Below are 13,393 nucleotides of genomic sequence, written 5' to 3' on the forward strand. Positions count from 1 at the left end.
TATATATATATATATATATATATATATATATATATATGTATATATAACAAAAGAACAAAGAAAGAAGAAGAAGAACCTTTTAAAAATCCTGTTGACTACAGGACAATGGAAAACTCTTAAGTGCTAAAATGCTCACTCATTTCTGAGTGCCAGAGACCTGGGTTCGGAGCAGCCGAGTGGGACCTGTGACACCTGGACTTCTTTGCCAAGTAGCCACTTAAGTTTCAGCACTTTGCCCAGTTTATGCAGGAACTCTTTGTCTCGGACCACCACTGTGTTAATGATGATGGGCTTGAAGCTGTCATTCACCACAGCTGGTCTCTGCATCACAGAAACTATGAGAGGGACATAAAGAAAGGTGATTTGTTAGATTTAAATGAAAAGTTCTAGATATGTTGTGATGCACACCAGGGGCGTAGCCATCATTTCAGAAGTGAGGGGGACAAAAATGTTTATATACTGTATATATAGCATTACAATATAACATTTCTGTAATTTATATAACCTACCAGTCAACAGTTTTTGAACAGTAAGGTTTTTTAATGTTTTATAAAGAAGTCTTTTCTGCTCACCAAGCCTGCATTTATTTGATTCAAAGTACAGCAAAAGCAGTAATGTTGTGAAATATTTTTACTATTTAAAATAACTGCTTTCTATTTGAATATATTTTTAAATGATTGCTGTGATCAAAGCTGAATTTTCAGCATCATTACTCAAGTCTTCAGTGTCACATCCTTCAGAAATCATTCTAATATGCTGATTTGCTGCTCAAGAAACCTTTTTTATTATTATTATCAATATTTAAAACAGTTGAGTAAATGTTTTCAGGATTCTTTGATGAATAGATCAGCATTTATGTGAAATAAAAAGCTTTTGTAACATTATACACTATACCATTCAAAAGCTTAGAGTCAGTATAATTTGTATTGTTTTGGAGAAGAAATTATAGAAATTAACACTTATTTAGCAAGGATGCTTTAAATTGATCAAAAGTGATGATAAAGACATTTATAATGTTACAAAATATTTCTATTTCAGATAAATGCTGTTTTTCTGAACTTTCTATTCATCAAAAAAATTCTACTCAGCTGTTTTCAACATCATCATAATAATAAATGTTTTTTGAGCAGCAAATCAGAATATCAGAATGATTTCTGAAGGATCGTGTGAGTGGAGTAATGATGCTAAAAATTTTGCTTTTTGGAACACCAGATATTCACTCAGCCTACTTTTTCCTCCTCTTACCTCTCTGAGTTCTCTGGCCAGTCTCTCACTCTCTTCCTCAATGGAGAGCAGCTCTCTAGGCTGTGGGGCTGGTGGGATTGGTGTAGCTGTAGGTAAAGGCCCTTTCAGAGGAGGACAGAGAGAAAGACTGATCTCTTGCTCCAGATACATACTGAGAAATGGAGGGAGGGGTGAACACAGGTACGCGGGAAGTAGGGGTGCTGAGGGGGCTACAGAACCCCCTGTTTTCACATGGTTGCAAATGCAACGCAAAGTTTGTTCATTTATTTTTTCAATTTGCATGTGTTTTCTTAAATTGCAGCGCGTTGAGCTCTCTCGGCCACCGTATAATCCTCATGAACACATGAAGCTGGCGCCTGGTATCAGACATGAACTGTACAGAATGCGAACAAGTTTAACTTTAATACAAGGAGATAATGGCGCAAAAGCAAATTTCAGATTTTTTTAACATGCAAAAAAATTTTCTTCCCAGCAAAAACTTTCCAAAATCGGCATCCACAACCCCAGCACGAGTACCGACGTAAGTGAACCTATGGAGTCAATATAAATGCCACATATATGCAAAATAATAAAGTTTTGCAAACGAAAATAAAAGTATTGAGAATCTGAAATGTAAATTGTAAGTGGGCTATAATAAACCCATGTTTATCTTTATAAACATGATTAATTTTACTTGTGATGTTTTCTATATGGGATGATTAGCCTAATCCTCATGAACACATGAAGCTGGCGCCTGGTATCAGACATGAACTGTACAGAATGCGAACAAGTTTAACTTTAATACAAGGAGATAATGGCGCAAAAGCAAATTTCAGATTTTTTTAACATGCCCTTCCCAGCAAAAACTTTCCAAAATCGGCATCCACAACCCCAGCACGAGTACCGACGTAAGTGAACCTATGGAGTCAATATAAATGCCACATATATGCAAAATAATAAAGTTTTGCAAACGAAAATAAAAGTATTGAGAAAAAATAAATGTGTTTTTTGCAAACAAAAATAAAGAATTGTAAAATATAAATCAAACAGCACAAAAGCAATGATTTTGCTATACACATTTTCCATGGCCATATCTACTCATTTATTTGCAACGCTGCTTTTATTTTGCGTTCAGTTGCTTCAAACAATGGTAGGCCACATTCACACAGCAGCAGAATACGGTTGTCAGTCCTGTGTTTGAGTCCTTAATACAGTTATGTTCACACACAGTACGGTTATTTATGGGCGTGACAACCTCATTCTGTAACCAAACTCGCACCCGTAAATTTTCAGGACTCACAACCGCAAACACATGCTGTGTGAACGGAACAGGACTGGACAACTAGTTGTCTGTCACGTCATACAGTGCGAGAGAGAGCCGCTCTGCTTCAAAAACGTGTGCCTACCATGTGTTTCGTGTTTTCATGTGTGGTTTCAGTAACTTACAGTGACTGAGAAATGAGCTGTGTGTCATCTGAAAGTTTTAGTATGGAGTCAATATAATGCCACATATATATGCAAAATAATAAAGTTTTGTAAACAAAAATAAAGAATTGCAAAATATCATTGAAACGGCACAAAAGCAATGATTTTGCAATACATATTTTCCATGGCCATATCTACTCATTTATTTGCAACGCTGCTTTTATTTTGCGTTTCAGTCAAGTTTGAGCTTGCGATACTGTTTTTCCCCTTTGCGCTTCACGTTTCTGCGCGTCTCGCTTTCTGGCACGGTTTTGACATGGGGGTGGAGTCAAGGGACGGGGGCGTGTACAACCGGCCTGGGCATGCCTCCCTGGAAGTGACGTCATCAGCCCGAGACGCAGCTCACTGATTCAGGCACCATTAGGGATGGGCGATACCCCTTATTTTGTTTTCGATACGATACCGATATTTTTCAAGGCAGTATCGTCGATATCGATACCGATTCGATACTTCTGCACTAAACTTTTAAATTATGAAATTTATGAAATTATTAAATTACTAAGAGTAAAATGGGTAATGAAAACCACTTAACTTTGTTTAAAACGCATTTTAACCCATTTAATTCCAAATTTTTCCCAGACATGAAAATATCCAAATGATGTACCCCTTTGAAATAATCAATCATTTAAAAAAAAAAATTTGGGGGAAAAGTGAGTGAAAATTTTTCTTTTATGGTCATGTGATTGATTAGTTCTGTCTTGCAACATTTGCGTGTGTTCAGATGAGCAGGAAAATAGTTCTATCCTACACAATTACTCGCTAACAAAGGTTATTTGTCCAATTCAATGCATATTGTACGCATTATTATTATTTTTGTTAAACAAAACCACTGGTAAATAAAATGCACCATAGTATCGATAGTTTTTGTTTGAGTATCGCCCATCCCTAGGCACCATCCTTGAGCAGAGGCATGCGTGTGGATCGTTTCCTTTTATTCTCTAGCATTAAAACATGCATGTTTTCGTTTGATTAACTTTATTAACAAATGTATACGAGTATTAGCAGTGTTTGCTCAAGTTAAAGAAGTTGTTAACATGAACATCTGCTGTTTACTTCTCTCACTTTTATAGCATTAAAATGTGTATTGTTTCATTTGGTTAACTAAATGTATTTGTTTAATCTCTTAACCTGTGGGAGGACGCCAGCGCACAGAAGCATTCTTTGTTTACAATTAATATCTCGTGGCCACGACAAAGCTAAACCAAAACGACTCAAGCTTCATTTTGGAGAAAGGTAATGGTAATAGTGACTCACATTAAAAAACAAAACAAACAACACCTAAAAAATAAAGAACATTTTGCTTTATTGTTTTTAGCTTTATATACAAATAATTTTATTTTTACAGGCTCTCAAAGGAAGGTGATTTTCAAGGGACAGATGGGGCTTCCTGTTTTTGACGTTTCTACAACTTCAGACGTGTTATCTCGTGACAGATTTCAGATGTCTTTGTGGTGTTTATCTGTGCTGCTGCATGACCAATCACATCCTCCTCACTGTAAAAATAAATAAATAAAATTGTGTTTATATATTTAAATATATAAATAAAGCAACATTTTCAGCATCATTACTCCAGTCTTAAGTGTCACAATGTAGCAATATGCTTATTTTTTATTATACATACATTATCATTATCAGTATTGAAAACAGTTGTGTAAAAAAATGTTTTTCAGGATTCTTTAATGAATAGAACGTTAAAATGAACAGCATTTATCTGAAATGTTCCTGTGCATAACAGGCACTGGGCTTCAAGTGCCTTCACATTAAAGACAAAAATGTATGCAGGGCAAATTTAGTAAAACAGGAATCGATAATTGACAATGTTCGCTTTAGCTTTTGCTTGTGTACCTCCTGAGGGTGATTGCAACATTGGATGATGTTGAATGAGGTCTAAGGTTTTGCCTTGAAGATGTTGCCTCCTCCATCAACACCAAATCTTCTTCCTGCAAACAGAAAAGAAAAATGTAATGTTCTACTGATAGAATTCTAGGCTGTTAGGAGTAGTCACAAATAAAAACACCCCTTAGAAGTCAGGGGCATATTGAAATGTGGAAGTTAGTTAATTAAAAGGTCTTCAAAGCAAAGTCTCTGCCAGGCTACAGTGGTACTGGCAGACAAGTCCTGATTTTCATTCGTTACCATAAAGAAAAATGTAATGTTCTACTGATAGAATTCTAGGCTGTTAGGAGTAGTCACAAATAAAAACACCCCTTAGAAGTCAGGGGCATATTGAAATGTGGAAGTTAGTTAATTAAAAGGTCTTCAAAGCAAAGTCTCTGCCAGGCTACAGTGGTACTGGCGGACAAGTCCTGATTTTCATTCGTTACCATTGAAGTAACTAATACTATTGAAGTATTAAAGTTTTGCAATTGTCAGTGCACAGGTCTTAAAGATAGTACAAAACAAACCTGTTATTTTTGAGCCTTAAGAATAATTTTTTTTGCAAACTTTTATTTTTTAATGACAAAATAATTAGTTTTGCTCTCAAACACAGTATGTTTGATTGAATAAAAAAGACACTAAATAAACTCCATACAAAGGATGCCAGCTCTATCCTTCACTAATAAACCGGATTGTTTACGAAACTAATCCATTTCTTTTCCCGGAACAATGCCTGCTTCCTCTTTCCTCCCTCGAAGGAGCATCCCTGCCGCCTACTGATGACTGAGACTGCGCCACACAATTATCCAGAAGAAACGCCACACAAATTGATCCCATATGAAAATTGTGAAAGACCATTTTGTAAACGTTTGAAAATTCCAGAAAATAAGACGTATACATTTGTGTCCTACCTTTATTATGTATATATATATATTTAAACAAAGCAGAGACTATTGTGTGCACTATAAGTCAACAGCATGACATACATTTAGTAGTATAAATGTATTAATATTATTATTACTTTAATATTATTTATTAGTTGTGTTCATTTTCCTCATACAAATACAGAACAATAGCAGAGTGAGAAAGAAAGTCACAAATACAGAATAATTAATAAGGATACTGAAAAAAGACTACTTTATCTTTGTGCATGATTTGCCTTATAAAGCAGATAAGCCTGTTTAGTGGGGCAACACACTGTGAAAAGAGGGTCAAAAAGAGCCTTGATCACTGTCTCATTTCGAGCATTATTTTGAGATATTACATGTTTAATACTTACTGGATCATTTCCGTGGCAATTCTCACAGGGTGCAGACTAAAAGTGACTTATTTCATGTGCAGGAGTTTGACAGCATGACAACGCCTAAAAGAAACATGTGCTGGGAACAGTTACACTAACATGTTTACTGCCCCCTATTGTTAGTTTGAATTAAATTGAGCTAGAATTCAGCCTGAGATGATATACAGGCTAAATGGGCAGCTGTCACTGCACTCAAAAAAGAGTGCAGCGATGACATTTTGGCAGGCCAACCCTGATGTTGGCCTCATGCTGGTTCCCTCAACAATGGGATCTTGCTTTTGGATTATTGCAGAAAATAAGAAATGTGGCCAACAAAAGTTTATGATTCTGACAACTCTTTTGGTCTTTATTTAAAAAAAAAAAAAAAAGTTGAAAGTTTGAGTCAGAATAGTTTGCAAGAGTGTGACGAGGCTGTAAAAGTGAACTAGTGCGTGGATGAGTTTTACCTGTTTAGCATGATAATGTTTAATGGCCCCAACAAACTCTGCAGTAGGTACCGTTTAGCCATTTAGTCCACTTGTAAGCACTTTTTTTCTAGTAAAAGCTTTTAAAAAAATAAATAAATAAAAACACAAGAGGGTATTACTGATGTATTTTATGTTGTAAAATACAACGTGAAACCTGTTAAAAATCCTGTTGAATACAGGACAATGGAACTCTAAGTGCTAAAATGCTCACTCATTTCTGAGTGCCGGAGACCCGGGTTCGAGACCCACTCGGAGCAGCCAAGTGGGACCTGTGACACCTGGACTTCTTTGCCAAGTAGCCACGTAAGTTTCAGCACTTTGCCCAGTCTATGCAGGAACTCTTTGTCTCGGACCACCATTGTGTTAATGATGATGGGCTTGAAGCTGTCATTCACCACAGCTGGTCTCTGCATCACAGAAACTATGAGAGGGACATAAAGAAAGGTGATTTGTTAGTTTTAAAATGAAAAGTTCTAGAAATGTTGTGATGCACACAGGAACCAAGTTCAATATATACAAAGATTTATTGTATAGTCTTTGTAGAAAAACAAGCAAGGGGCTAGATATGCTGTGTCAAGGTCAAATAAACCCCATATTTTTACCTTTGAAAAAACACGTTTTGTTCAGATCTTTTTAGTACACTAATAAGAGCCTATGACCAAAACAAGCACACGTAAATGGGCTCCGATTCATTACACTATTATAAGATTTGATTGACAAAAAAAATCACGTGATGGCATTATTTATGATTCTCACCTAACAGCACAACAACGCAAAAGGACGCTAAGTTGTGAGGGTTGTGTAACGTTGTTTTAATTTTTCCCTCAGCTTTATAACAAAGTATAATCACTTGCCCTGCGACTAGAAACAAACCTTAAATCTAGTAGAAACTGGATTAAATCGCTTCTGAATCTGCTGTAGGGAGGACTGTTTTATTAGCAAACAACACGCGGATCAGGGATGGGCGTATCGATCCAAAGTATCGATACTCAAACAAAAATATCGATACTAAGGTGCGTTTTATTTACCAGTGATTTTGTTAACTTAAAAAAAAAAAACCGTACAATATGCATTAAATAAGATTAAAAATGTTGCATTTTATGCATGTAACAGCCGGTCACTGGCAGTCCCTTATGAAAATGAACCATGGTTTTACTAAAGTGACCATAGTTCAACGGTAGTATTTGTAGATTTGAATCATGTGTAAACAAAAAACATATTTGAACCATGCGTAAACAGAAATATAACCTAATAAGTTACAATTAAGGCGTATTGAATGTTAAAATGCGTTTTAAACATAAAATTAAGTGCTTATCATTACCCATTTTACTCTTAGTAATTTAATAATTTAATACATTTCAGAATTTAAAAGTTTAGTTCAGAAGTATCGAATCGGTAGACGATACTGCCTTGAAAAATATCGGTATCGTATCGAAAACAAAATAAGTGGTATCGCCCATCCCTACTGCGGACCCTTTGACGGCGTAGCTCATGGATATTTAATACATGACGTTAGTTTGTTTGTTGCTTGGTGTTCTGAGCTTCCCATTTATTTATTTTTTTTGCTTTGACTACTATTTCGTGGGCTAAGCTCTTTTACAGTAGACTTTGGTATTTCGCCATCATAAAAATCAGTCCATAAATGCGAATATCACATAACGTTATTAATATTTATGAGATAAACATTTACATTGTAAAATGTATAATTTTTTTAAATAAAGTAAACCGCTAGCTCGTGTCATGTGACAAACAATTTTTTTTTCATCTAGTAACAAACGAAGTAGAGCTAAAATGAGGATATCATGAATATCTCACTTAGTAAATATGAAGCAAAAGCAGTAATTAAAGCATATACCACTAAGGAGTGGCAACATAAATGGGATACAGGACGTCAACTTTATGAAATACAGCGAGAAGTAGGAGTCGTGAGAATAACTAAAAGAAGCACCAAAAAATATTCTAACAAGATTAAGGGTTGGGCATACTAGGCCTACTCTGAATAAAACCTTAAAAATAATAAATAAACATCCAACAGGATTATGTGAGCACTGTGGAATGGAGGAATCAGTAGAACATCTTATTTGTGTTTGTCAAAAGTATACTAATGATCGAGAAACAATGAAGAATGAACTTAGAAAGATGGGAGTGGGTAACCTAGGGTTTGGCATACTATGCTGAATTAAAACTTAAAAAATAATAAATAAACATCCAACAGGATTATGTGAGCACTGTGGAATGGAGGAATCAGTAGAACATCTTATTTGTGTTTGTCAAAAGTATACTAATGATCGAGAAACAATGAAGAATGAACTTAGAAAGATGGGAGTGGGTAACCTAAAGCTTAAAAATATATTTTCTTATGGACTAGATTAAGAGAATTTAGAGTGAAAATTCTTATTGAGGTAAAGAATGCTTTTCTTTCTTTTACTGTTTTTTTCTTGTCCTCTTATTGTGAATGGGTAAACTCTGGTTCACAATACAGTAGGTGGCGATAATGCACCTTAACATTGGTGCTACCCGCCATAAAACCGAAGAAGAAGAAGTAGAGCTAAAATGATGTGAACATCATATTGTGGTGCTGTTTCAACAAGTTGTAAAAACACACACACACACACACACACACACACACACACCAAAAAGCCATCTTTAATTGTAACTTTAATAAAAAACAATCTTTATATGTTTATTTAGATTTTTTATATAAAAGAATACAATTCACTTTAGATTTGAGCAAAAATACAACAACACTTAAATGCATATGTACAAGAAAAACCACATGTATAGGCTATATGAAGTGGATAGTTTAAGGACCTCTAATTTAAATCCAGAAATGTCATACATGGGATTAAGCAGGATGTCATTCAGTCATGGTCTGAGAGAGAAAGAGAGAAATCCACATGGTTTATTAGAAGCATACCTTGAATTTAATAATTAATTATGAATTAGGCCATTCAAAATAAATAACACACACACACACACACACACAAACATATATAATACAATATATACCTATATAAAAAAATATTTTTCTAATTAAATATTTACCGCATAGCCTGTAAAGTTCCTTCTCTGATTATACAGTTTAACTGTAAAAGCAGAGGAAATTGCTGTCTGGACCATACTGACCACGGAGATGGTTGTCTTCAATCCCGTGCTGAAATGCTGATTTAAAGAAAGAGTCCTTACTAAAAAATGCAACTGTTTAATACGATAAAACTCTCATATATGAGGGTATGAGATACATACAGTGGCATAATACTGGTGGTCACACATCTGGCGTGATCCCATATGGCATTCGGTTGCCGGATTAAAAGCAATGTCAGCATAGTACATGATAAGTGCAATAACTTAGATGATAATGGCCACAGCAGAGACTGCCAAACAAACAGAGACCTAAAGACAAGTGCAAATTCCATAATTTTTTGTCTTTTTAATTATTAATTTAGATTTTCTGTTATACAGAATGTGCCTGCTGATGTGTAGCCTTTACAGGAACGGCATATACCAATCTCTAAAATGTGCTCTAACAGTTTGTCTGTCTTGTTGTAAGTTCAAACTCACTGCTTTCAAGGTGGCATATTTTTCCACTGCTATTCCAGCTGCACCTGAAATTACAAACTGTTTGGAAAAAAGGAAACAAAAAATGAAGTTCAGTGATAGGTCCATCATTGGCAGATACACAATTTACTGTACATTACTTTAAATACTTTGCTATCACCTTAAACTGTTATATAACCACCATGTCCTAACGTATTAGTGTAATATTACCATAAGGCCACTCCACCATGGCACACCAAAGTTAAGTATCATTGTGATCTCAGTGGACAGCAGAGGTATAGAATAGGAGATGATCAGCAATCCTATTACTATCTGAGCGACCTATGAGAGACAGAAAAAAAAGGTAAGAGAGATGGCTCAGCAAGACTTTCATACATCTCCAAATAAAATATATATATATATTTTTTAATGAAATGAAATTATTATCATTATTATTATCATTACATTTCAATCAGTTTTAGCTGAGGTGTGATGTTAAAATGTTTCAGAAAGTATCTTAAACAAAAATGATCTTTCTTCTATAATGATCTTTTTTCACCTTCAATACCATGACTGAGGTGAGACCACCAAACCCCCAACTGCTGCAAAGGCACCAAACATGCCGTAACAAAAATGGCTGCCCACTGCTCCGGATGCGTGTTCACGGTCGGTGTGTGTGTTCGCTACTCACTGCTGTGTGTGTGCACTTGGATGGGTTAAATGCAGAGCACAAATTCCAAGTATGGAACACCATACTTGGCTACGCTACACGTCACGTCATTTTCACTTTTTCAATTTCATTAAGTGTTTAGCACTTCTTTCACATTTACACAATATGAGTAGTAGTGCGAAATTGTAAATATAGTTAAGACTATACTAAAAATATTAAAGGGGTCTTATGATGTTGCTAAAAAGAACATTATTTTGTGTATTTGGTGAAATGAAATGTGTTTATGCGGTTTAAGATTCAAAAAACATTATTTTCCACATACTGTACATTATTGTTTCTCCTCTATGCCCCGCCTTTCTAAAACGTGTCGATTTTTACAAAGCTCATCGGTCTGAAAAGCGAGGTGTGCTCAGATTGGCCAGCTATCCAGTGCGTTTTGATTGGCCGAATACCTCAAGCGTGTGACGGAAATGTTACGCCCCTTACCATATTGTGATGCCGTGTCTAGCCGGAGCGACGAGACAAAAACATTAAAACCCATTATAAACGAGGCATTTGTTGAATCCAGTGGGGACATAATTACGGATTATAATGACTTATACTGTCTTTTTACGGGCGGGCTTGAGTGAGCGGAGGCGGGCGGGCTTGAGAACGGGCGTGGCCGGCGGGTTTATGGCAACCACATGTGACGACCCCGGGCTGGACTACGCTTCGTCCATGGTGAAAGCCGATCCGGCGATCCTTAGCGTGAAGTTGATGTATTTCCTCAGCGACCAGCACGGATCAGCTCCAGGTAGGGCTGGGCAAAAGATCGAAATGTGATTTTCATACGAATCTCGTCAGTAAAGCCGCTTCTGGTGATTAGTAGTAAATCTCCAGCACGTGCTTTCAGATGGAGCGGCATTTACTACACAGAGCCATAGATCACTGACAAGTTTCACAAAATCGCGTTCAAAATCGCTGGCGATTCATTGCTTTTTGCACAGCCCTAGCTCCAGGTATCCAAGCGGATATCGTCCTCTTTTTTGAAGGCCAAACAAAGTAGTTTCGCTAAACTGTTTGGAAAAAAGGAAACAAAAAATGAAGTTCAGTGATAGGTCCATCATTGGCAGATACACAATTTACTGTACATTACTTTAAATACTTTGCTATCACCTTAAACTGTTATATAACCACCATGTCCTAACGTATTAGTGTAATATTACCATAAGGCCACTCCACCATGGCACACCAAAGTTAAGTATCATTGTGATCTCAGTGGACAGCAGAGGTATAGAATAGGAGATGATCAGCAATCCTATTACTATCTGAGCGACCTATGAGAGACAGAAAAAAAAGGTAAGAGAGATGGCTCAGCAAGACTTTCATACATCTCCAAATAAAATATATATATATATTTTTTAATGAAATGAAATTATTATCATTATTATTATCATTACATTTCAATCAGTTTTAGCTGAGGTGTGATGTTAAAATGTTTCAGAAAGTATCTTAAACAAAAATGATCTTTCTTCTATAATGATCTTTTTTCACCTTCAATACCATGACTGAGGTGAGACCACCAAACCCCCAACTGCTGCAAAGGCACCAAACATGCCGTAACAAAAATGGCTGCCCACTGCTCCGGATGCGTGTTCACGGTCGGTGTGTGTGTTCGCTACTCACTGCTGTGTGTGTGCACTTGGATGGGTTAAATGCAGAGCACAAATTCCAAGTATGGAACACCATACTTGGCTACGCTACACGTCACGTCATTTTCACTTTTTCAATTTCATTAAGTGTTTAGCACTTCTTTCACATTTACACAATATGAGTAGTAGTGCTAAATTGTAAATATAGTTAAGACTATACTAAAAATATTAAAGGGGTCTTATGATGTTGCTAAAAAGAACATTATTTTGTGTATTTGGTGAAATGAAATGTGTTTATGCGGTTTAAGATTCAAAAAACATTATTTTCCACATACTGTACATTATTGTTTCTCCTCTATGCCCCGCCTTTCTAAAACGTGTCGATTTTTACAAAGCTCATCGGTCTGAAAAGCGAGGTGTGCTCAGATTGGCCAGCTATCCAGTGCGTTTTGATTGGCCGAATACCTCAAGCGTGTGACGGAAATGTTACGCCCCTTACCATATTGTGATGCCGTGTCTAGCCGGAGCGACGAGACAAAAACATTAAAACCCATTATAAACGAGGCATTTGTTGAATCCAGTGGGGACATAATTACGGATTATAATGACTTATACTGTCTTTTTACGGGCGGGCTTGAGTGAGCGGAGGCGGGCGGGCTTGAGAACGGGCGTGGCCGGCGGGTTTATGGCAACCACATGTGACGACCCCGGGCTGGACTACGCTTCGTCCATGGTGAAAGCCGATCCGGCGATCCTTAGCGTGAAGTTGATGTATTTCCTCAGCGACCAGCACGGATCAGCTCCAGGTAGGGCTGGGCAAAAGATCGAAATGTGATTTTCATACGAATCTCGTCAGTAAAGCCGCTTCTGGTGATTAGTAGTAAATCTCCAGCACGTGCTTTCAGATGGAGCGGCATTTACTACACAGAGCCATAGATCACTGACAAGTTTCACAAAATCGCGTTCAAAATCGCTGGCGATTCATTGCTTTTTGCACAGCCCTAGCTCCAGGTATCCAAGCGGATATCGTCCTCTTTTTTGAAGGCCAAACAAAGTAGTTTCGCTTTCACAACGAAACACACAGCACCTTCATGACATGGCAGGCAGCAACAATACTACAGCGAGAATAAAAGTTGCGCCTTCTTTCTTTGCGTGAACATTTGGGCGTTTTGCAGATCTTCCCACATCGTGTCGTAGATAT

At 36.7% G+C, this 13,393-nt stretch overlaps 1 protein-coding gene, 1 long non-coding RNA gene and 1 pseudogene across 2 annotated transcripts in view; all 3 read right to left on the bottom strand.

Annotated features, from left to right (window-relative positions):
• LOC107556505 (uncharacterized) overlaps positions 1–1,395 on the bottom strand; it is a 4,182-nt gene extending 2,787 nt beyond the window's left edge. Inside the window, exons 1-2 of the mRNA XM_016239642.1 lie at positions 1,230–1,395; positions 137–335 (exon numbers count right to left, since the gene is read on the bottom strand). Of these exons, the coding sequence (XP_016095128.1) occupies positions 137–335; positions 1,230–1,395 (365 nt within the window). The remainder of the gene's footprint in view (positions 1–136; positions 336–1,229) is intronic.
• A 2,664-nt stretch (positions 1,396–4,059) lies between these two features.
• LOC107556510 (uncharacterized) lies at positions 4,060–5,909 on the bottom strand. The gene is made up of 3 exons (XR_001605286.1): positions 5,867–5,909; positions 4,555–4,649; positions 4,060–4,202 (listed from the first exon to the last, which is right to left on the bottom strand). It is a non-coding gene; the product is annotated as an uncharacterized lncRNA (long non-coding RNA).
• A 3,151-nt stretch (positions 5,910–9,060) lies between these two features.
• Positions 9,061–13,393, bottom strand: part of LOC107556519 (membrane-spanning 4-domains subfamily A member 12-like) — a 7,006-nt pseudogene continuing 2,673 nt past the window's right edge.

Source organism: Sinocyclocheilus grahami, unplaced genomic scaffold (genome assembly GCF_001515645.1).
Source record: "Sinocyclocheilus grahami isolate Dianchi unplaced genomic scaffold, SAMN03320097.WGS_v1.1 scaffold571.1, whole genome shotgun sequence".
NCBI lineage: Eukaryota > Metazoa > Chordata > Actinopteri > Cypriniformes > Cyprinidae > Sinocyclocheilus > Sinocyclocheilus grahami.